At 47.6% G+C, this 25,270-nt stretch overlaps 1 protein-coding gene across 1 annotated transcript in view; it reads right to left on the bottom strand.

The window, feature by feature from the left end:
- The window catches only part of LOC115463317 (oocyte zinc finger protein XlCOF6-like), a 44,469-nt gene extending 20,134 nt beyond the window's left edge, over window positions 1–24,335 (bottom strand). The window contains exons 1-2 of the mRNA XM_030193723.1: window positions 24,270–24,335; window positions 1,118–1,219 (exon numbers count right to left, since the gene is read on the bottom strand). Coding sequence (XP_030049583.1) covers window positions 1,118–1,219; window positions 24,270–24,303 — 136 coding nt within the window. The 5' untranslated portion in view covers window positions 24,304–24,335. The remainder of the gene's footprint in view (window positions 1–1,117; window positions 1,220–24,269) is intronic.
- Window positions 24,336–25,270: the final 935 nt, after the last annotated feature.

The raw sequence follows: 25,270 nt of genomic DNA, 5'->3' as shown, positions 1-25,270 counted from the left end.
ATCTATTATTACTCAGCTGTGCTCTGTAATACCTCTTCTTACTTCATACATATCATCACTTAGCTATGCTCTTCAACACCTCTTCTTACGCTGTACAGTATCTATTACTACTAAGTTGTGCTCTGTAATACCTCTTTTTACTCTGTACAGTATCTATTATTACTCAGCTGTGCTCTGTAATACCTCTTCTTACTTCATGCACATCATCACTTAGCTATGCTCTGCAATACCTCTTCTTACGCTGTACAGTATCTATTATTACTCAGCTGTGCTCTGTAATACCTCTTCTTACTTCATGCATATCATCACTTAGCTATGCTCTGCAATACCTCTTCTTACTCTGTACAGTATCTATTATTACTCAGCTGTGCTCTGTAATACCTCTTTTTACTCTGTACAGTATCTATTATTACTCAGCTGTGCTCTGTAATACCTCTTCTTACTTCATGCATATCATCACTTAGCTATGCTCTGCAATACCTCTTCTTACTCTGTACAGTATCTATTATTACTCAGCTGTGCTCTGTAATACCTCTTCTTACTTCATACATATCATCACTTAGCTATGCTCTTCAACACCTCTTCTTACGCTGTACAGTATCTATTACTACTCAGTTGTGCTCTGTAATACCTCTTTTTACTCTGTACAGTATCTATTATTACTCAGCTGTGCTCTGTAATACCTCTTCTTACTTCATGCACATCATCACTTAGCTATGCTCTGCAATACCTCTTCTTACGCTGTACAGTATCTATTATTACTCAGTTGTGCTCTGTAATACCTCTTCTTACTTCATGCATATCATCACTTAGCTATGCTCTTCAATACCTCTTCTTACTCTGTACAGTGTCTATTATTACTCAGCTGTGCTCTGTAATACCTCTTCTTACTTCATGCATATCATCACTTAGCTATGCTCTTCAATACCTCTTCTTACTCTGTACAGTATCTATTATTACTCAGTTGTGCTCTGTAATACCTCTTCTTACTGCATATCATCACTTAGCTATGCTCTTCAATACCTCTTCTTACTCTGTACAGTATCTATTATTATTCAGCTGTGCTCTGCTCTGAATATACCCTATTACTCTCTACAGTATTTTTGTAATTACTCACCTGTGTATGAGCGACAATCTTCTGGCTCCTGCATTTCCTGGACAGATGGCTCCTCCTCTTGTTTAATCCTTGATAATATGTCAGGATTTATCCTTTCACAGCCTGATTTTGGTACAAAAAGAAAACTGAGTTGTTTATCCCTTATATTCTCAGAAAAATACCCAGGAAGCAGCTTATGATGGGGGAGGGGACGGGAGGGAGGAACTATTACTGCTTCCATCATAAATGGGGGTTATTATACTTCACTTTGAGCACCCTGGTACTGGAACTAGTCAAACATAATTTTATCATCTAATCAAGGGGCCCTAGAGAGTCAACTTGCAGGATCACTGCTGATCCTTCAGCTACTAAACTGGATCAATATTTCTACACACTCAGACCTTGGCTTCACTGAGTCTAGAAGGTCTTTACTATAGAGCCGACAAGTTTCTATGTAAGAGGCTGATGCCAGGATGCTGTAAGGGGATGAGAGTCATTATTAAAGTCTAAAGAGGGAGAGTACTATATTATTTCTTTGAGTTACCCACATCATCTGTTACCCGAAATTTGAACATTATACCCTATTAATGCTCTTTAGACTATATAAGGGGAAGGGGGAGAGGATTTACTGACGCACAAACATTCCAGCTATACAACAGGTGTTAAATGCTCAGTATCACTAGACAAATGATTTCAATGGTACAACTTACATGGAAGACGGCAGCGTAAAAGGGTGAAGGAGATGGGGAGCAACTGCCCCAACCTGCCACAGGGGTGTTATTTCTCTATTCATTCATAGCGCTGACTGATTCAATGAAACCCCTAGCTGCTCTGATGAGAAGCCCGTAGTTCCTTCTGAAGTATCTTATCAAAAGGGTGGGTTAGATTTATGGTTTCTGTATGTTCCTGTTCAGCAAAACGAACTGGTACAGGACATAATCAGCTGATGACGATACAAAGGCCAGAATTCAGATGCATATACAGAGTCTTGCTGACCTCTACCAGCATTATACCTGGAAATCTAATGACAGGCCATGTGTGGGCTCCAGCTTTGAATTTCCAGGTATATGGGAGCCGGTTAACACATAGTAACATAGTAGATGACGGCAGAAAAAGACCTGCACGGTCCATCCAGTCTGCCCAACAAGATAAACTCACATGTGCTACTTTTTGTGTATACCTTACCTTGATTTGTACCTGTCCTTTTCAGGGCACAGACCTTACAAGTCTGCCCAGCACTATCCCCGCCTCCCAACCACCAGCTCCGCCTCCCACCACCGGCTCTGGCACAGACCGTATAAGTCTGCCCAGCACTATCCCCGCCTCCCACCACCGGCTCTGGCACGGACCGTATAAGTCTGCCCAGCGCTATCCCCGCCTCCCAACCACCAGCCCCGCCTCCCACCACCGGCTCTGGCACAGACCGTATAAGTCTGCCCAGCACTATCCCTGCCTCCCAACCACGTCCCGCCTCCCACCACCGGCTCTGGCACAGACCGTATAAGTCTGCCCAGCACTATCCCCGCCTCCCAACCACCAGCTCCGCCTCCCACCACCGGCTCTGGCACAGACCGTATAAGTCTGCCCAGCACTATCCCCGCCTCCCACCACCGGCTCTGGCACGGACCGTATAAGTCTGCCCAGCGCTATCCCCGCCTCCCAACCACCAGCCCCGCCTCCCACCACCGGCTCTGGCACAGACCGTATAAGTCTGCCCAGCACTATCCCTGCCTCCCAACCACGTCCCGCCTCCCACCACCGGCTCTGGCACAGACCGTATAAGTCTGCCCAGCACTATCCCTGCCTCCCAACCACCAGCCCCGCCTCCCACCACCGGCTCTGGCACAGACCGTATAAGTCTGCCCAGCACTATCCCTGCCTCCCAACCACCAGCCCCGCCTCCCACCACCGGCTCTGGCACAGACCGTATAAGTCTGCCCAGCACTATCCCTGCCTCCCAACCACGTCCCGCCTCCCACCACCGGCTCTGGCACAGACCGTATAAGTCTGCCCAGCACTATCCCTGCCTCCCAACCACGTCCCGCCTCCCACCACCGGCTCTGGCACGGACCGTATAAGTCTGCCCAGCACTATCCCCGCCTCCCACCACCGGCTCTGGCACGGACCGTATAAGTCTGCCCAGCGCTATCCCCGCCTCCCACCACCGGCTCTGGCACGGACCGTATAAGTCTGCCCAACAAGATAAACTCATATGAGCTACTTTTTGTGTATACCCTACCTTGATTTGTACCTGTCCTCTTCAGGGCACAGACCTTACAAGTCTGCCCAGCACTATCCCCGCCTCCCAACCACCAGCTCCGCCTCCCACCACCGGCTCTGGCACAGACCGTATAAGTCTGCCCAGCACTATCCCCGCCTCCCACCACCGGCTCTGGCACGGACCGTATAAGTCTGCCCAGCGCTATCCCCGCCTCCCAACCACCAGCCCCGCCTCCCACCACCGGCTCTGGCACAGACCGTATAAGTCTGCCCAGCACTATCCCCGCCTCCCACCACCGGCTCTGGCACAGACCGTATAAGTCTGCCCAGCGCTATCCCCGCCTCCCAACCACCAGCCCCGCCTCCCACCACCGGCTCTGGCACAGACCGTATAAGTCTGCCCAGCACTATCCCTGCCTCCCAACCACGTCCCGCCTCCCACCACCGGCTCTGGCACAGACCGTATAAGTCTGCCCAGCACTATCCCTGCCTCCCAACCACCAGCCCCGCCTCCCACCACCGGCTCTGGCACAGACCGTATAAGTCTGCCCAGCACTATCCCTGCCTCCCAACCACGTCCCGCCTCCCACCACCGGCTCTGGCACAGACCGTATAAGTCTGCCCAGCACTATCCCTGCCTCCCAACCACGTCCCGCCTCCCACCACCGGCTCTGGCACGGACCGTATAAGTCTGCCCAGCACTATCCCCGCCTCCCACCACCGGCTCTGGCACGGACTGTATAAGTCTGCCCAGCGCTATCCCCGCCTCCCAACCACCAGCCCTGCCTCCCACCACCGGCTCTGGCACAGACCGTATAAGTCATAATCAGTTAAGAGCAATATTTGGCACTCAACCAGCTATAAAGAACCGTATAAAGACGGGACTACTTTTTATTTGGTCCTATTTATGCAGTTATTAACTGGTTAAGTGCTGAATTTTGGCACTTAACCGGTTACATGCTGACTCCCGAATGCCCCCAAAATAGCCGGTTTCGTCTTGGACGCTAACAGGGCATTTTCAACTGCACTATCCTGTTACATGCTGTCTCCAGGAATCTCTCTCTTACTGTGGGTTGCTAAATGTAAAAAGAGGTTTTGCACTAAAGTTAGCCCCGCTGCCTTAGTGATGTCATCAGTGGAAGCATATTAAAATGCATAATAAAGAGCTTAATAATTACCTCAGGTATATACGAAAGAAAGGCCCTTTGCATTAAGGAATTCCCTCTTATGAAAATTATAGCCAAGGAGTTATTCAGGACACAGTACCAATCTCTCCCACCCTGACCAAATCAGACCCCATCTATTAAAAAAAGAAAAAAATCCCTGGTGTATAGTGGCATCTCTCCCTGCCTCCCCCCCCCCCCCCCCAACAATCGTACCCCATCGTTCACCTTCCCCTGACTTAAAAAATAATTCTATAGTGTTTAATGGCACCCCCCTCTCCAAAACCTCCCCTAGGCCCCCAAGGCTCCTGTACCTTAATAAGGCAGAAACGATGCTCCTTCCTTGATGATGGAAAAATCTAAATTTGAAAGCGCAAAACCCCTCCGGGAAATACTACACTGGCTACCAATCAAGGAAAGTATCGCTTTCAAGATTTGTACCTTTGTTCACAGAACAATACATGGTCTAGCTCCGAGCTATATGTCTGAACTAATCAACTTACCAATTAGAAACATAATTGAATCAGCCAGAATGTACTTAACTCTTTATTTCCCAAATTGTAAAAGCCTGAAGTATAAATCAACATACGCGTCAAGTTTCTCATACATATGCAGACAGCTCTGGAATTCTCTACCAAAATGCCTGAAATCTACAAATAATCATCTAGAATTCTGAAAAAAAACTAAAAACTCACCTGTTCAAGAAGGCATACCCCACAGTATCTGACATAAACATCAAATAATGAAATATGGCATTTTAATCAGGAAACGAACAGTTTTCAATCCCGACACATGATCACACCCTAACATTTTGTCTGAATCACCCCAACCTATTTACTGATACTTCTTTACTGTACTTGTCACTGTAATAGTACCCCTATACTGTATTTGCTCACACCGGAGTCTGTAACCACCTCTCCGGAACTACGTAAGCCACTTTGAGCCTACTAATAACTGGGAAAAAGTGGGATACAAAATGTAACAAATAAATAAATAAAAATGATGCCATCTTTGAAAATGACAGTGCCTGACCCACTTGATCCATCCTGGGATGCATCGACCAGGTTTAGTCTGCCATATAACGGAACCTTTCCCCTATTTGGTAGTGTGGGTGGAGTCTACCATATAAGGTAAAGATTCCCTTATGTGGCAGACTGAACCGATTGAAGGAGAGAAGGAGGGGTTCCACTAGACATCAGGGATTTTTTTTTTAAATGGGGGGGGGGGGGGGTTGCATTGAGTCGGGGGTGGGAGAGATTGGTACTTGTATTCTGAATAGTTCCTTTGCTATAATTTTCATAAGAGGGAATCCCTTAATGCAAAGGGTCTTTCTTTCAAACATACCTGGGGTCGAGTCCGGTTGGAGGGGGAGGGAGACTGGGCCGATGGAGACCACTGGTTTTATTTTCTTTTTTTACTGGGAAACATTTTTTTATTGAACAAACGTGATTCACAACAATACAAATACAGTGATACCTCGGTTTCGTCAATAATCCGTCCAAAAACAATCGGCAAAATCTGAAACCAACGAAAACCGAGGCAATGAGATTTGAAACTGAAAAACGCAAAATAAACACATATACGCAGTAATCAATTACATGTAATTGTAGTATTAGCACTGAGTAGAACGCATGGATCGCCCTTTGTTTTCACAAAATTAGCAGCGAGGTCACGTGGGCACGCCAACGAAATCCGAGGCAACCAACGAAAACCAAGACAAATTTTGCACGGAAAAAATCAACAAAAACCGAAACCGACGATAACCGAAGTCAACAAAAACCGAGGTCAGGGCCGGCCCTAGGGTTTCTAGCGCCCTCCTGCAGTCTATTAGTCGGTGCCCCTACCCATCCAGAGGCGGGATCATCAGGGCTCCGCCCCCCACAGTAGACACACACCAGCCATGGCATCATTGAAAATATTACACCAGTATAGAAGAAAAATAACTTAGCACACAGACCAGGAATTAGGAGAACAGACAGTCTTGCCAACTCTGAAAAACAATGGGTTATCAAAATTTCAGAATCTAACAAACAGATCCCTATTCAGACACTTGGCCTTGCAGTCACACATGTAGAACAGAGATAGCCCCTCTTCAAATTCTTCAAAAATTAACCTGAAATCCTAAGAAGTTAGACTCTGCATGCAGCACAATAGCCTTCCCATCCAGCACAGCTTAGGATCTAGCTAGGACAGACTTAATCAGCATAAACTAACACAGTGGCGTACCAAGGGGGGGGGGGGGGGGGCGGTGGGGGCAGTCCGCCCCGGGTGCAAGCCGCTGGGGGGGTGCTGCGCGCCTGTCGGCTCTTCGTTTTCATGCTCCCTTTGCCCCGGAACAGGTTACTTCCTGTTCCGGGGCAGGAGGGAGCATGAAAACAAAGAGCCGGCAGGCGCGCGGTGCACCCCCCCCCTCAGCGGTGTGCACACGGGGGGGGGGGGGGGGCATCTCGCTGTTCCGGAGGGGCGCTGCACCCGGGGGGCGGGGCGCATCGGCGTGCACCTGGGGGGGGGGGGGTTCTTTCGCCGGGGGATCGGGGGTTCTTTCGCCGGGGGGGGGGGGGGCACATCGGCGATCTGCCCCGGGTGCCAGCCCCCCTAGGAACGCCACTGAACTAACATTCTACAATCTGAGTTGGACAGACTAACAGGAGTTACTGAAGTGGGAATGAGAGATAGGTGATGGTTAGGAATTGAAAGCAGGCATCTAGCCCTCCTGTCCTGTGAGTTGCTGTGTTGGGGTGGGGGTGGAAAAGGGTGGGTCAGGTGCAGCACTAAACAGCAGTCTCTGACAAAACAAGGGTCCAGGCTCTGCTGTGCTGTCTCTGTCTGAGCCCTCTCTGGGCAGAGGACAGAGGTTAGCTGAGCTCCCACAAGTTATTTCAGAGCCAGATTCAGGGGCAGATGCACTAAAGCTAAATGAGCCTTTAATGACTCTCCAACGAGGAAAATTTGATCCGTTGCATGCATCAAAGGGCTTTTACCAAGGAAGCCAGCAGCTAACGAAAACGGAATGGAGATGAGCAATTAGTGTGAAAACCCCATTGAAACGACATGCACTAACCTTTTCCGATTGCCTTTACGCAGGAAAAAGGCAGGAAATCTAACGAGAGGTCTGGACCTCTCGTTAGGACAGCTCTGTGCCAGGAAAAAGTGTAAAGTTAAAAAACAAACAAACTTTGAGCCAATCCCAGCGCATTAGCAGAGCTAAAAGCGCTGTGATTGGTCCAAAGGACCTCAGAAAACTCATTAAATAAAAAAATAAAAAAAGGGTCGGGAGGGGGCAAGGGCGCTCGTCCGAGGCGTCCTGTATGGACGGCCTTGCCCCCCCCCCCGCTGCTCCCCACTTTCCGCCGCTCCCCCCACCCCGAAAAAGCAAAATTCAAGCAGCCCCTGCCCCCCTCCCTTCCTCACTACTCTCTCACCTCAGCTCCGCCTCCCGACATCCTCCGTCCTGTGCCCCGCCCCCTTTTGGGGTCGTCGCCGCCATTCCCCTTCTCCATCGGGCCCCCCTCCCTCTTACCGGGCCCGTGCAGCGCCTCTCTCCTCTGTCCGAAGGCGCTGCACGGGCAAGAAGACAGCTGATGCCTGCCTTCGCCCAGCTTCGATGGCGCGTCTTTCTCCTGCTGGGCCCGCCCCTGTCTGACGTCAGTAACCTACGTAGGTTACTGACGTCAGACAGGGGCGGGCCCAGCAGGAGAAAGCAGGAGAAAGACGCGCCATCGAAGCTGGGCGAAGGCAGGCATCAGCTGTCTTCTTGCCCGTGCAGCGCCTTCGGACAGAGGAGAGAGGCGCTGCACGGGCCCGGTAAGAGGGAGGGGGGCCCGATGGAGGAGGGGAATGGCGGCGACGACCCCAAAAGGGGGCGGGGCACAGGACGGAGGATGTCGGGAGGCGGAACTGAGGTGAGAGAGTAGTGAGGAAGGGAGGGGGGCAGGGGCTGCTCGAATTTTGCTTTTTCGGGGTGGGGGGAGCGGCGGAAAGTGGGGAGCAGCGGGGGGGGGGGGGGCAAGGCCGTCCGTACAGGACGCTCCTGATGAGCGCCCTTGCCCCCTCCCGACCCTTTTTTTTTCTTTTTGTTTTGATTTGGGAGCCATGTGCTTGTGATTTGACTGTGTTTTGACTGTTTGTGGCATGCGCAGAGCAGCTAACATAACGCTTGGCTGCTCTGCGCATGATTTGGGGGCCGATTAACGATGTGTATTGTGATTCTTTGATACATTGTACGTTTCTATACCGATCTGAGCATGTGTGACTTTTTTTTTTGGTGCATTCTTCGTTTTTTAAAAATCGTTAGGGCCTTTAACGATTTTGATTTTTTTACGTTTGCTTGATGCATCTACCCCTCAGTTGGAGCAGTGACATCCTGACAAACACAAGGAGGGTATTTCTCTGCTTGGGAGGGGGGAGGGGACAGGACAGAGAGCTGACAGCTTTGGAGCCAGACTGAGATGAGCAGCAGAGATTAGATACTCAGCAGAGGTTGATTGCTTGCAAAGTAACGCCCTTGAAGGCATGCGCCCTCCTGCAGTGCTTATCCTGCTTACCGGGTTTGACCGGCCCTGACCGAGGTATTACTGTATAGCAAAAGTTATTCAGTATATTTATTTATTTATTTTATTTATTGCATTTGTATCTCACATTTTCCCACCTATTTGCAGGCTCAATGTGGCTTACATCGTACCGGAGATGCGTTTGCAGTCTCCGGTATTTAGAAATACAGAGTGATGTTGAGATGAGATAAAGTTCATGTGGGACAGCCATATAAGGTCGTTGAACAGCTGGAGAGTTGTGTTTTGTGCATTTTGAATTCTAGTGTTATTGTGTTGCAGAGATCAGGCATTTGTTGGGTTGGTAGGGTGTGCCTTTTTAAAAAGATAAGTTTTTAGTGTTCTCCGGAAGTGTAGGTGGTCGTACGAGGTTTTCATGGCTTTTGGTAATGCGTTCCAGAATTGGGTGCTTATGTAGGAAAAGTTGGATGCATAGGTTGATTTGTATTTGAGTCCTTTGCAGCTTGGGTAGTGCAGGTTTAGGTATGTTCGTGATAATTTGGATGTGTTTCTCGTAGGTAAGTCGATCAAGTCTGTCATGTATCCTGGGGCTTCACAGTAGATAATTTTGTGAACCATTTCCTGTGCCCATGCTCCTATCCTCCCACCATGTTAAATATTCTTCTTCTCTGTATTCTTGCCCTATCCAGTATTACTCTTCTGTAATACAACAATAGAGACCCACTTCCCTCCCCAACTCCCCCCATTCCTCCCCCTTGAGGTCCATGAGTTAGAGGTAGCAGATAGGATCTTCAATCCTTCAGACACAAATCTGCTAATACAATGAAACAGTAGAAAAACCTGACTGACAGGAGGCTAAAAGCTGTTACGGCCTCCCTCCTACCGCCATCAGACATCCAACCCTGAGAGAATTCCCCCCCACCCCTTATATATAAACAATATTGCCTCACAGGGTCCGGACTCTTGTGACCCTTTCGAGACTTAACGCCATAGTAATGGATTATATAACTCCCCCCTCCCATCCTAAGAATAGACCCACAGGTACAGTCGAAATCTTAAATCCTTATTCAGTTCTTGTTTAGGAGCAGACTATGACCTCAGGGGTGCAGGATTTGTAGGTATGAATCCCACATCGCTAAGAATCTCTTCTTACATTTGGGTGAGTTTTTAGATTCTTTAACCTCCCAAGTCGCCAATAAGCGTACTTGGTTCCTCCAATGCCAATAAGCTGGCAGATCAGGAAAAGTCCAATATTGTAACACACATTTACGTGCTATCAAACATAGCCTTATCCCTGCTCCGTCCTCTAAAAGCACCTGGCATGTCTAATAAAAGTTGCTCAATATCGTCTCCCCCAGGTCGTGTTCTATAAACCTCCGAATACGGTTCCAATAAAATTGGATTTATTTTCATTTTTTAATATCTCTCTAGAATGCTATGATTTTATGAGTTGATGCTGTGCTAGTATTCTGTACAGGAAAGGAGGTGTCCACTTCCTTTACAGAATTTATGTCTAAAATCAGATGCCCCTTTACCAAATTCCCTTCCACATGTACAGCGCCAATGAATACAGGAATAAAGTGCTCTCACTGGTGCATTACTTTATCTTGCACCACCCCTGGTGAATATGAGGCCTACAGTAGTTCCCTAACCTTCCTTTGTGTTTCAGTAATAAACTTTGACTCTTTCTAGTACTGGGAGATGGGAAGGAGGATCTTTAATGGAGCGAGGAATGATCTGATTCCACCAGAGAGCTGCTGGTATGAAGGAAGCCAAGTCTTCACATCAAGAAGTTTCATTCCCAAGAAGTGGGGAAGACCAGCAGTATCAAGGTTTAAAAGAGAAGGAACCAAGTCCGATTGCTGTAGGACATGGTTTTTAAGGTCCCGATCTGTCACCTTTCCCTGTAATTAACACATGGAAGCAGCAGTAAAGGGCCCTTTTACCGAGCCGTGTAGGCGCCTACACGCACCCAACACATGGCAATTCAGAACTAACACCTAGTGGCCCGGGTGGTAATTTCATTTTTTACGCACTAACCAGGCGGTAATTGGCATTGTACATGCGCTGACGATTATCACCCAGTTAACGCTTGAGACCTTACCGCTAAGTGAATGGGTGACGGTAAGGTCTCAGGCCCAAAATGGCCATGCACCAATTTTCATTTTGCTGCATGTCCATTTTCGGTAAAAAAAAAGAAAAAAAGGCCTTTTTTTGCAGGTGCACTGAAAAATGGACCTGCGCCAGCACAATACATGCATCTACACCAGCGCAGGCCACTTTTCAGCACACCTTAGTAAAAAGGACCCCTTAATGATGATTTCTCAAATTACTCTTATCATTTAGTGATCCTGGAGACAATTCAGCAGCTTTAGGAGCAGTTCGCTGTGCCAGATAGTATCTTAAGCTTAGGAAAGATCGATGGACACATCAACAGATTTTTTTTGTTGTATTGGTCTGAAAGGCCTGCTTCACCGTAATCTTTTACAGCCAAGTCCTTAGCATTTGTGCTGCTCTGCCATTATTTTGAGCCCTTTTACTTTTTTTTTTTATTTATAGATTTTCTCATGCATATACATAAATTTGGAAAAATCAAGAAAAATATAACTAAAAGTTTTAAAAAGAGAAATGGAAACCAATTATTAGACCACAATATTGCCCAAGATCAAAGTAATAATAAAAAAAATTTAGAAATTAACTAAAGAAACAGAGGCAGAAGGCATCTTCATTGAGTGCAGCCGATGAATAGCACTAATATTCACGGTTCAATTCTCTACTCCTTACTCACAATAAACTCTCTGAGTTTCTCAGGTTCAAAGAAAATGTAATTTAAATAATTAAATCCTACCAGGCATCTACAGGGATACCTGAGGAGAAAAGTCCCACCAAGAATAAGCAATCTAGGTTTCAGCAATAAAAATTCTTTTCTCCTCTTCTGGGTATCCCTGGATAGATCTGGAAAAATTTGAATTTTCGCACCCAAGAACTCTTCATTTATATGACAAAAATATAACTTGAAAACATTATTGCGGTCAAGTTCGAATGCAAATGTCACCAGCATAGTAGTTCGTTCCGTAATCTGTTCTAACGAGTCTTGAAGAAATTCAGTTAAATTTAAATCCCTTTGATGTTGCTGAGTAGATCTTGTATTACAAATTCCAGCAATATATTGTATCTTAGTTATTGGGGGAATACTCTCTGAGGAGACAAGTAATATATCAGTCAAATATTTCTTAAACATCTCAACAGGAGAGATTAGTGGAGACTTTGGGAAATTGAGTATTCTCAGGTTATTTCTTCTAAGTTGATTTTCCATAAATTCAATTTTCCTAATCTGAACAACTTTTTCTTCGGAAATTATAATTTTGAGCCCTTTTACAAGGCCTAGAGGAGGATTTGTCATCTTAAGTCTGAACAAAACCAAAATACATATAGGAAGACAAACGACAAACAAACAAAAAAACAAAGCCAACCCAATGAGGCTGCAATTATGGGAAACCGAGAACTCGCTAACTCCAAAAGTAATACTAATGTGTGAAAGAGAGGACACTCAGTGAACGAAGACCATTAGCCTTTAAGTCCTAGGAGCTGAGTTTTTATATGAATCTGGCACCTTTGTGCCCAATCATAATGCTCTGCATCATCATTTACCTCTCGAGAAAATGCATGCATATCTCAAATAAATATGTGGCATAAATCAAATCAATTTCCTAAATTATAATTGCAGTGTTCAAGAGAAAACAAACAGTAAAGGATTACAAAGTCCCAGCATCCCAATATCTTGAAATAAGGCAGTACAACCGACTCAGTACCAATCTCAATTATACAGTCCTTACCTTGAGACAGTAAGTTAGGTTGGCTTTGGTTTTTTATCTTAATCCACACCAGGGGCGTATCTGGACTCCGGCGGTAGGGGGGGCCAGAGCCAGAGGGAGGGGGCACATTTTAGCCCCCCCCCCCGCCGCCGCCGAGCCCCCACCGCCACCAATGACTCCACCCCCTCCTACCGCCAACCCTCCCCCGCTGCCGTTCTTACTTTTGCTGGCGGGGGACCCCAACCCCCGCCAGCCGAGGTCTGCTTCCACCTGCCGCAAAAACTTCTTCTTCAGCCGGCGGGGGACCCCAACCCCCCGCCAGCCGCCCCGCGGTGTTTAAAATTGATCTTCGGCCTCCGTGGCCGTGCTGCTGTGATAGGCGCTGTTGAAATCCACTTCGGAGTCTGACGTCGCAGCACGTACAACGTACAACGACGTCAGACTCCGAAGTGGATTTCAACAGCGCCTATCACAGCAGCACGGCCACGGAGGCCGAAGATCAATTTTAAACACCGCAGGACGGCTGGCGGGGGTTTGGGGTCCCCCGCCGGCTGAAGAAGAAGTTTTTACGGCAGCGGCAGGTGGAAGCAGACCTCGGCTGGCGGGGGTTGGGGTCCCCCGCCAGCAAAAGTAAGAACGGCAGCGGGGGAGGGTTGATGGCGGTAGGGGGGTCCAGGGCAAACCCCTGAGGCCCCACGCAGATACGCCCCTGATCCACACCCACCCTGTTAGAATATCAATGATATGCTTTGATGTCCCCATGCATACCTCCGACCCACCCCTTCCTCCCACCCTGTCAGACTCTCATAGTAATGCTTGAAGGTTTTCACTTATATACACTGTCAGCTAGCACATTTGCTTATTTCCGATCTGAGGAAGAAGGGCAACCTTCGAAAGCTAATCAAGAAATGTATTAAGTTATGTCCAATAAAAAAGGTATCATCTTATTTTCTTTTCCGTTTTATTTTGTTTGATTTCTATTGATAACCTTAAGAGTGGACTAATACGGCTACCACACTCCTCTACTTTTTTTATATGGCAACCCTGGCCCCGCCCTCGCGTCGTTATGATGTTGAGGGCGGAGGCGGAGCAATTCACTGCCCTCGCGTCAAACGTTATGACGTTGACGGCGGAGCAATTCACCAACATCGACGACGGGTGGGGGGGACCACAGGAAAGCCTTGCTAGCGCCCGTTTCATTGGCTCCAGAAACGAGCCTTTTTTTACTACTTAAAAAAAAAAAGAAACTGCCAAGGGCGCCAAAGGAGAAGAGCAGTGCCGGGGAAAGTATCAGCACTTTCTCTGAGACAACAGGTTAATCCCCCCCCCCCCCACGAAAGAAAATCCTCCACCTCTTACTGCTCCGGACTGCAAACCAAAGATTCACTCTTTCCTGCTCCTATCTGAAGGGGGACATGTGGTGCAGCCCCTCCCCTTCATTAGTGCTGGCTGTTAAAAAGAGTGAAGGGGAGCAGGGACGGAGGGACGACAGCTTCAGGTTGCCTTCATCTTTGCTTTGGCCCGATATGTCGAGTGCCCCTCCCCACCCCCTCTGTGAGCAACAGATTAAAATAGAAGCTAGGAAAGAAGTGCAATAGCCAGAATTCAATCTTTTACTAACCAGTTTCCAGTGTCAGTCAGAAAGGTGGCGATGAGTTCAAAACAAAAAGGCACAATTTATACATTGAGGACTCAGGATGATGACGAAGAAAACAACACTTGCAACCGAAACTCTACTCGGCAAATGTAGTTTCTTCAAAGTAATGGATGTGCAATAACTTTTTTTCTTCTATGATTTCATTCAACAAAATATCTGCAGGATGGGGTATTTTGTGCCTTGATCAGTGAAATTTCATTCTGTTGTCGTATGAGATTCCAGCCCAAAGAAGGTCAAAACATCTGTTGTATCTAATTATTATGGCATGATATGGTACCAGGGCTTAGGATTAAAGAGCACTTTCACCTCCAGAAAAACAAATAATAATAATTGTTTTTAAAGTGCTGCAGACCAGATACAGGATGCTTGAAAATGTATTTGGCTGAACATTGTTAAGGCATATTTTACACACACACACACCCTACAGTGTTAAACACACACACACTCCATCTCTCACACTCCCCCACTCCCCCCCCTCCAAGTCTGCAGATCCCCCTCCGTGCATGTCAAGCCCGCGCCTACCCCTCTGTTGCACACACACACACACACACACAATGTCAGTCACATACGCACACAAACTTCAACAATGTCAGTCACATACGCACACAAACTTCCTTGAAATGCCTACAGCCATGCTGCTACCCTCCCCACCCGACTGGCCCCGCTGATCCCCCTCTTTGCACGTCGCCCCCCTCCTCAAAAACTGCCTACCCCGCAACCCTACCTCTCTCTGTCTCACAGACACATTCTCTGACACACACACTCTGTCGGTATCTCTCACACACACAGCAAAACTCTCTCACACACAGCCACGCTGTGTCTCTCTGTGACACACACACACAACACAATCAATCGACATTCTGTCTTTCTCTCTCCCACACACACACACTGTCACAGTCTATCTCTCTCTCACTCACACACACATACACTCTCACATTCACTCTCTCTCTCACACACAGTCACTGTCAAACACACTCTGTCAAACATACATACTCAAAGGAAAACCTTGCTAGCGCCCGTTTCATTTCTCACCGAAACGGGCCTTATTTTACAAGTACAATGCTGCTTTCGGCACCTAACCTTTTGTGCAATATAGTATTCCCTATCAGATGGACTCTATACTTGTCTTTAGATTGTACACCTGTCTTTTAGATTGTAAGCTCCTTGAGCAGGGACTGTCCTTCCATGTTAAATTGTACAGCGCTGCGTAACCCTAGTAGCGCTTTAGAAATGTCAAGTAGTAGTAGTGTTTGCAACAAAACAGGAAGTTGGGGACAATCTCCTAACTGAGGGGCACCTTTTGCAGTTTGCAGGATTAGAAATTAATTTGGGGCTTTCTCTGGTTGATGAAGAGGAGCTGAAGGATTTGTCTTTTGCAGTGTAGGAAGAACTAGAAGGGACAAAAGGGCTGAAGCTGAGATTTGGAGCTGGAAGTTACTAATGAATCTGCAAATGAATAGAACAAAGTAAAGATTATTCTCCGAAGACAAGCAGGCTGATATTCTCACAAGTGGGTGACGTCACGTTGGCCCCGGAGGATTTTAAAGCAAAATCTAAAAATCTCTTTTATGGCGTTCCGTCGCGCGAGCGATCGCACCGCGCATGTGCGCACACATCTTCCCGCTCGCTGTGCGGACACGCCCCTCAGTTCTTCTTTTTCCGCGTCTGAGGAGACACGGAGTTCGTTAGTGCTTCGTGTTTTCTTCAGGTCCTCGGAGTTAAATCTCTTTTTTATTTTACCCTTTTGGGTGTTCTTTATTTTTTAATTTGTACTTTCTCATGGCAGGCTCATTGTGGCTTACATATACAGGTAATTTTTGTACCTGGGGCAAGGAAAGGTTAAGTAATTGCCAGAGTCACAAGGGGCTGTGCCTGAAATGAGAATCAAAACTTATAGGTATTTCTTTATAAGTTTCTTTTTTCTTATTAAAAAAGAGTGTGCTGGTAAATTGTTATCTGTGGGCTCTCTCTCGCCAGCAAAGTAAAAGAATCCATTTGTTAAAGTCCCCAAATTATTTAAAACTTAACAAATGGCTCTCGAGAGCTGTGAGAGCCTGCTCCAGCACACCACTGACTTTAAGCCTTGTACCCGCTGCAACCGGATGCATCGAGTGAGTCTCCACCCGCCTCGGCGCCTCCTGCTTTGCAGGTCATTCGGGCGCATCGGCGGACGTGTCTTGGGCCGGATCATCTCCCTGAGAAGTGCAAGTAGTGTCTCAAAATGACGAGACATATGCTACTTGCCAGGGATGCCCAAAGGAGATCAATTTTTGAGTCCTATAGAGACTGATGCACGCTGGGTACAGTGATGCATCGAGTGGGTCTCCACCTGCCTCAGCGCCTCCTGCTTTGCAGGTCATTCGGGCGCATCGGCGGACGTCGGTACCATCGGTGCCCAGAGCTTTGCTCCCTCTGTTATGGAGGTATCCTGGCATCAGACGTCGGTACCATCGGTACCAGGTATCATGATGGCCCCATCAGTACCAGATGTCATGGGTACCATCGGTACCAGGTATCGGTACCATCGGTACCAGGTATCATGGGTACCATCGGTACCGGGTATCATGGGTACGATCGGTATCATGGGTACCATCGGTACCAGATGTCATGGGTACCATCGGTACCAGGTATCATGAGTACCATCGGTACCAGGTATCATGGGTATCATCGGTACCATGGGTACCATCAGTACCAGGTATCATCGATACCATGGGTACCATTGGTACCAGGTATCATGAGTACCATCGGTACCAGGTATCACGGGTATCATCGGTACCAGGTATAATCGGTACCACGGGTACCATCGGTACCAGATGTCATGGGTACCATCGGTACCAGGTATCATCGATACCATGGGTACCATTGGTACCAGGTATCATGGGTACCATCGGTACCAGATGTCATGGGTACCATCGGTACCAGGTATCATGGGTATCATCGGTACCAGGTATAATCGGTACCATGGGTACCATCGGTACCAGATGTCATGGGTACCATCGGTACCAGGTATCATCGATACCATGGGTACCATTGGTACCGGGTATCATGGGTACCATCGGTACCGGGTATCATGGGTACCATCAGTACCATGTGTACCATCGGTACCGTCGGTGCCATCGGTACCAGGTATCATGGGTACCATCGGTACCAGATGTCATGGGTACCATGGGTACCATCGATACCAGATATCATGACTATCATCGGTACCAGGTACCATCAGTACCATGGGTACCATTGGTACCAGGTATCATGGGTACCATCGGTACCGGGTATCATGGGTACCATCGGTACCATGTGTACCATCGGTACCGTCGGTGCCATGGGTACTATCGGTACCATCGGTCCCATCTCTGTTATGGACACGGTACCATGGGTACCATCGAGTGCCATTGGTGCTAGCGCCTCCTGCGGCATCTAGCTTTTCACCTGGGATTAGATCTCCTTCACCGATGCTGCCTCCGGTATTGGTGTTCGCAGCCTACTGGGTCGATTCTCCTTCACTGGAGTCGTCTGGAGAGTCAACTTCTCGACCCCGTCATAGAGGTTACCGGGCCTCCATGTCGGACGGGTTTGGATCTGAGCTGCTCTGTCTGAGTTGTTAGCTCAATTCAATGATGGCTCATCTGATGAACATGAAGGTCATGGGGTTTTCTCTGCTGAGAATTCTCTAGATCTTCTATCTGTCTCGACACATTACAGTGGAGATTGTGAATCAGCCCAAGGCCCCAGATGCTCGAGGTCCTGGACTATCCATCTTCACCTAAGTCTTCTACCACATGATATAAGAAGACTGAATCCCAGTATCGGATCCATGGGGAACCCAGTTTCATTAGGCCTCAGTTACCTCATGATTCTGCGGTGGTGGATTCTGCTCTCAGAACAGATAGGAGTTCTAAAAACTTGTTTCGGCGCCCCCGGAGCCAGAGCATACATCCTTAGCCTCTTTTGGGAGAACGGCGTACCAGGCTGGCATGATCGTGTCCAAAATCGAGTCCTGCCAGATCTTTACGAGCATTCCCACCGGAGCAGGCTAAACCTTTTCAATGGTGTGTCGCAGGTTCCTGTCCAGGGGCATTTTCAACACTTGTAATGTAACATCTAGATTTCTGCTCTGGGTATAGTGATGCACAGACTCTCATGACTGCGTGCCTCTCACCTGGAGGAGGGGACTTAGCAGAAAATTGTAGATATTCTGTGCATACACTTCCTCATCTCGGAAGTTCTTTAAAGAGAAGAGAAGTTTTCCTTGTGCCTTAAGGGATCGTACGGATACTCCTGCTTCTCGACAGCCGGTTCAGGCTATGCCACAGCACGCTCGTTCTAGTCAACGGCGTGCACCTAATCAGGCCCCTGCAGCTACTCCGCAAAAACCAGGGACGGGTTTTTGACTGGCTCCAATTCAGAATAGCCACCATAAAAAAAAAAATGTCCGTACCGGCTAATCTGCCTGTCGGGGGGAGGTCTAACTTTTCTCCACCAAAGGTTGCTTCTTGTAACCTCCAACCGGTGGATTCTTCAAATAGTCCGGTTAGGATACTTTCTCAATCTGGAATCAAACCCCCCATATTGCTCATTGGGAGCTTAATCCTTTAGCTTCCATCACAAGTGGGTACTTGCAGAGGAACTCTCCGCCTTTCTCAGCGCCAATGCAGTCAAGCCCGTTCCACCAGGGCAAGAAGGGTTGAGATTCTATTCCAGGTGCTTCCTTGTGGGTTGCGTCCCATCATAGACATAAGGGGCCTACACAGATATTTGGTTCAGGATGCTTTCCCTGGGCATCCTTCTTCCCATACTTCAGGAAAACGATTGGCTATGCTCTCTGGACTTACAGGATACTTATACCCAGTTTGCGTCCAGAGAATGTTTCCCTAGTGCCTGGCTGTTGTTGCAGCGTCTCTTCATGGACTGGGAGTGCATGTGTTCCCTTAACACGATGATTGCCCGTCTCAACAGATTACAGCACAGTAAATATTGAGACTTCTAGGCACATGGCTTCCACAGTTCACGTAACTCCCATGGCACATTTACACATGACATCCGCTCAGTGCATCCTAGCTTCCCAGTGGTATCAAGTTCAGGGTATCTGGAGGATGTGACCCAACTGTTCACCAGTTTTCGGAATTCCCTTCAGAGGTGGTCAATTCTCTCCAATTTGATTCTGGGGCGTCCCTTCCAACTTCCTCAGCCACAAAAGCTGCTGACGAAGGTTGCATCCCTCCTGGGGTCGGCTATCCAACCAAATTATTCTAATTCAACCAAACAATCGGGTTGCGATGTACTCGATAACAAAGGGGTACTGGATCTTGCCCTCTGAGTCAGGATGCCATGCAGATGTAGCGGTGGGCCCGCCAACGCGGCATGTTTTCTCCAAGCCACTTATCTAGTTGGCGTAAACAGCAGTCTGGCCGACAGGCTGAGCAGGATAATGCTACAGTCATGGTTGTTGAGCGTGGCTGTAGCTCGAAAGATCTTCCGGGAGTGAGACACCCCCTCAGTGGATCTTTTTGCCACTTAGTCCAATCACAAAGTCCCTCAGTTCTGTTCCAGGCTGCAGGTTCACGGTAGGCTAGCATCGGATGCCTTTCTCCTTCATTGGGGGACAGGCTTTCTGTATGCGTATCCTCCCATACCTCTGGTGGAAAAGACTTTGCTGATTCTCAAGCAAGATTGTGGAGCCATGATTCTGTTCGCTCCCTTCTAGCCGCGTCAGATATGGTTCCCTCTTCTTCTGGAGTTGGAATGTTTTCCAGCTCTCATTACGCAGAACGAGGGGGCACTTCTACATCCCATCCTCCAATCTCTGGCTCACACGGTCTGGATGTTGAGAGTATGGATTTCGTTGAGTCTTCCAGATTCCACGAAGAGGTGTTATTCTTTTTCATGGAAGGGGTTTGCTGTCTGGTGTGACAGCAAGGCCCTAGATCCTGCCTCTTGTCTTATACAGACCTTGCTTGAGTTCTTTCTACACCTGTCTGAGTCTGGTCTCAAGACCAACTCTGTCAGTGTTCATCTTCGTGCAATAAGTGCTTATCATCAACGTGTAAAAGGTCAGCCTTTAGCTGTCCACTTCATGAGAGGTTTACTTCTCTCCCAATATTGAGAGAATTCCTTGAATGTGTCTAGGGGGGGTTATTTTGAAAGTTGGCTCTTATGCTTCAGTCAAAGCCCTTATCAATCCTTCTCCAGTATCTTGGGGTCTCAATGTCGTTTTCATCCAGCTGCTGAAAACTCAATTTGAGCCACTGGATTCCTGCCATCTGAAGTATTGGACCTGGAAGGTCATTTTCCTTGATAGCTGTTCCTTCAACTCGTAAGGTCGGTGAGCTTCAGACTCTAGTAGCTCAAGCGCCTTACCTTACTTTTCATCTTAACAGAGTAGTTCTCCGCATGCAGCCAAAGTTCTTACTGGCGGTGGTATCGGAGTACCATCTGATCCAGTCAATTGTCTTGCCAACATCCTTTCTCCCTCATCTTACAAGCCCTGGCGAAAGCAAGCAGCGCACTTTTTACGTGGAACGGACGAGCCCCCTCAGACAGTCCGACCAGTTATTTATTTCTTTTAATGCCAATAGAGAGGAGTTGCTGTCGGAAACCGCACCATTTCTTCTTGGCTAGCAGATTGCATTTCCTTCGTTTTTGTCCAAACTGGACTGACTCTAGAGGGCCATGGCACGGCTCACAAAATTAGAGCCATGGCTGAGTCGGTGGCTCATCTAAGATCAGTCACTATTGAAGAGATCTGCAAAGCTGCGGCGTGGTCATCAGTCCACACATTCACATCTCACTACTGCCTTCAGCAGGATAGCCGACGCGACAGTCGGTTTGGGCAGTCGGGGCTGCAGAACTTCTTTGGGGTTTAGAATCCAACTCCAACCCTCCTAGGCCCATTTTTGTTCTGTTCCAGGCTACACTCATTTAGATGTTTCTTCTTTTCAGGTCAATTTTTATTCTGGCCTCGCCATTGCGAGACTCAATTGACCACTGTTTGTTGTGTTGTGTAAGCCTGGAAGCTAGGGATACCCCACTTGTGAGAATATCAGCCTGCTTGTCTTCGGAGAAAGAGTAGTTACTTACCTGTAACAGGTGTTCTCCGAAGACAGCAGGCTGCATATTCTCACAAACCCTCCCACCTCCCCTTTTGGAGTTGTCTCCTTCATCTTTTGGATTTAACTGAGGGGCGTGTCCGCACAGCGAGCGGGAAGATGTGTGCGCACATGCGCTGTGCGATCGCTCGCGCGACGGAACGCCGTTAAAGAGATTTTTTAGATTTTGCTTTAAAATCCTCTGGGGCCGACGTGACGTCACCCACTTGTGAGAATATGCAGCCTGCTGTCTTCGGAGAACACCTGTTACAGGTAAGTAACTACTCTATTTCAGCCTCCTCTATACATTGAGAGCTAAGCCTGTTAAGAGAAACGACGCAGCCTTTTCTTGTTGACGCTACCCCTTTTAGTGCTGATTGGTCAGAATCGTGCCTGGGGTGGGACTAGCAGTAGAAGAGTCCGCCCTCTTCCACTGATAAGGGAGGGAAGAGAAGCTCCTAGAAAGGACAAAACTCCTCTTCCCGTCTTCATTAACATTCTGACCAATCAGAAGTAAAAGGGGTGGAGAGAAGAAAAGACTGTTGTCAATCTAATCTCCTTTGCTCTGAACCGGATCAGGAGGTCTCAGTCTAAAGCCCCTCCCTCTCCTTGTCCTATTGTGATGTCATCAGTCTGTGCAGCAGAGCAGGAGGAGTGGAGGCTTTTTCAAGGTATTTGCAGCTGTAAGACTCAGGTTCTGCCCTTGTTGTGTCCCTTCTCCCAGCACTGCAAGAGTCAAATCTTCAGCTCCTATTCCTCAGCCAAAGAAAGATCCCTTCATTTCTAATTCTGCAAACTGCGAAAGCAGACAGGAAAATGCCTGCAGGAGCTTCTGCTCAGGTAGGAGACTGTCCCTATCTTCCTGTTAATCTGTTGCAAATACTGCTGCACCTTTCTAACCTGGGACACACTGCACAGTCTGGACCCCAAGCAGACCTGGAGAAGGGACTCTGGGATCCTCCTGTGGGGAGAGAGATCAGAGGTCCTACAAAGGAAGATTTTGTGTCCCAGCTTTCTAGTTGCTATAATCCTGCTCTGTGATGGTCTCTGCAAATCATATCTATATATATATAAAATTCACCCTCAACGTTCTATTGGCTGCTGACGTCACTGAAGCCAAGGTTCGTATGTTCGAAGCTCTGAAGCCTCGAAAATCAGTCTCTGGGCCCCGCCCAGCATTGCCAGATGGGCGGTTTTCCCGCCCAATTGGGCGGGTTGCGGCTTTTTGGGCTGGTTTTGGTTTTTTTGTGCGGGTTTTGGGGCGGTTTTTCGGCCGGCGGGGGGTGGGGCTAATGGCGACAGAGGCGGGGTTTGTGACATTTTGGGCGGGGCGATGACGGAAGGGGTGGGGCTGATGACGGCAGGGGCGGGGTTGATGATGGAAGGGGCGGGGTTGATGACAGAAGGGGCGGGGTGATGACGTCGGGGTGGGGTGTGTGCGGTTTTTGGGCAGGTTTTGGGCTGTTTTGTGTGGGAATTTTTTTTTTTATGGTTATCAATAGAAATCAAACAAAATAAAACATGGAAAAGAAAATAAGATGATACCTTTTTTATTGGACATAATACATTTCTTGATTAGCTTTCGAAGGTTGCCCTTCTTCGTCAGATTGGAAATAAGCAAATGTGCTAGCTGACAGTGTATATAAGTGAAAACATTCAAGCATTACTATGACAGTCTGACAGGGTGGGAGGATGGGGGTGGGTCGGAGGTATGCATGGGGACATCAAAGCATATCATTGATATTCTAACAGGATGGGTGTGGATAGGTGAGGAACAGAAGGGCACACAGAACAGAAGGGCACACTTCCCTGTAATTTATCCAGTTGCAAACTATGCCAAAATATTTCAAAGGACCCCAAAGTCATCCACAAAGGAAAGATATTCAACATAAAAGGATCTTTCACTTGCTCATCTTCCAATGTGGTATATATCATTCAGTGTAAAAAATGTAACGAAGGATGCTATATTGGAGAAACAGGCCAGATGCTTAAGACAAGATTCAATTTACATAGACATCACATGAACAATGCTGGTTCCCACACCTGTTGGTCAACATTTTACAGGACCAGGACACTGTACCAGTGACTTCACAGTGAGAATCCTGAAAGGTAACTTTAAAACCATACAAGAACATAAGACCTTTGAAGTCAGAATGATTGAATATTTTAACACCCAACAGAAAGGACTTAACAAGGATCTGGGGTTCCTAGCCCATTATAAACCATAAAGCTGTATGTCTCTGTTGATCACCCCACCCCTCACCTATCCACACCCATCCTGTTAGAATATCAATGATATGCTTTGATGTCCCCATGCATACCTCCGACCCACCCCCATCCTCCCACCCTGTCAGACTGTCATAGTAATGCTTGAATGTTTTCACTTATATACACTGTCAGCTAGCACATTTGCTTATTTCCGATCTGACGAAGAAGGGCAACCTTCGAAAGCTAATCAAGAAATGTATTAAGTTATGTCCAATAAAAAAGGTATCATCTTATTTTCTTTTCCATGTCTCATTTTGTTTGATTTCTATTGATAACCTTAAGAGTGGACTAACACGGCTACGGCTACCACACTCCTCTATCTTAAGATTGAAAGCAGGGCTGACACAAATTTTGATCCTATATAGAAGTTTCTGGAGTGGAGGAGCTACAGAAAAATGTATCAAATTATTTTTAATAAATCAGATGCTGTTACTTAAAATGCAAATAATGTAGTCCTTACCCAGTGAGATCAAGGTCTGATAGTTCTCCTTCATCACCTCCCTGTAAAGCTCCTTCTGCCCTTCATCTAAATACGCCCACTCCTCCTGGGAAAAAGAGACAGTGATGTCCTCAAATGTCACCCGCACCTGAAACACAAACCAGAAACCACTAAGAAAAATGTGGTGGTGCTCAGAATGCAGTAGATTTCAGCTGGCTTCATTCTCCTGACGTTTTAGGATGGAGGACGGGTTGTCAGGAACTGTGTTTGTCTCTAGAGTCAGTTTTGTCTGTTGATACCAGGGTTTTTCCCCTTTTTCTCCACTATCGTTCAGTTCAGCAATTGAACCACCCCCCTAAACTGCTCCAACCCAACACAACTATCCCCTCCTGAAAAATACCCCCTGCAATTGCCCCACCAATGTAGAATATCTCACCTATAAACTTTGGTTCAGACCTTGGTTCAAGGCCTTCAGGGACACAGGCTGAGTGACCACTGTTTCTCAGAAATACATGATCTGATCACAATCACCTTGGGTGTAAACAGTTCTAGGAAAGAAGGAAGAAAGAGGGAAAGGGAAAGGAAAATGGGACTTGATATACCGCCTTTCTGAGGTTTTTGCAACTACATTCTGGTACTTATTTTGTACCAGGGGCAATGGAGGGTTAAGTGACTTGCCCAGAGTCACAAGGAGCTGCAGTGGGAATTGAACTCAGTTCCCCAGAATCAGAATCTGCTGCACTAACCACTAGGCTACTCCTCCACTAGCAACAGTCCATAGGCGCCCCGTATAAGAGGCTTGGGACCTTCTTTGCCTGCTGCCCCCACCCCGCGACAAGCTGCAGGCTTCCCCGCTCCCCAGGTCGTCCATCCCGTCTGCCCTCAGCTCCCCACTAGCCCTCATTTGCTTCCTGCCGCTGCCCTACCTTTAAATATTGCATTTTTCTTCCAGTCGCGGCGCCATTATTAAAAGCAGAAGCAGGCTCGGCTCCAGCCTGAAGGGTGCTTCCCTGGCCTCGCAG

Source organism: Microcaecilia unicolor, chromosome 1 (genome assembly GCF_901765095.1).
Source record: "Microcaecilia unicolor chromosome 1, aMicUni1.1, whole genome shotgun sequence".
Lineage (NCBI taxonomy): Eukaryota > Metazoa > Chordata > Amphibia > Gymnophiona > Siphonopidae > Microcaecilia > Microcaecilia unicolor.
The sequence above is the reverse complement of the archived record's forward strand: the minus strand, read 5'-3'. Positions and strand labels throughout refer to the sequence as shown.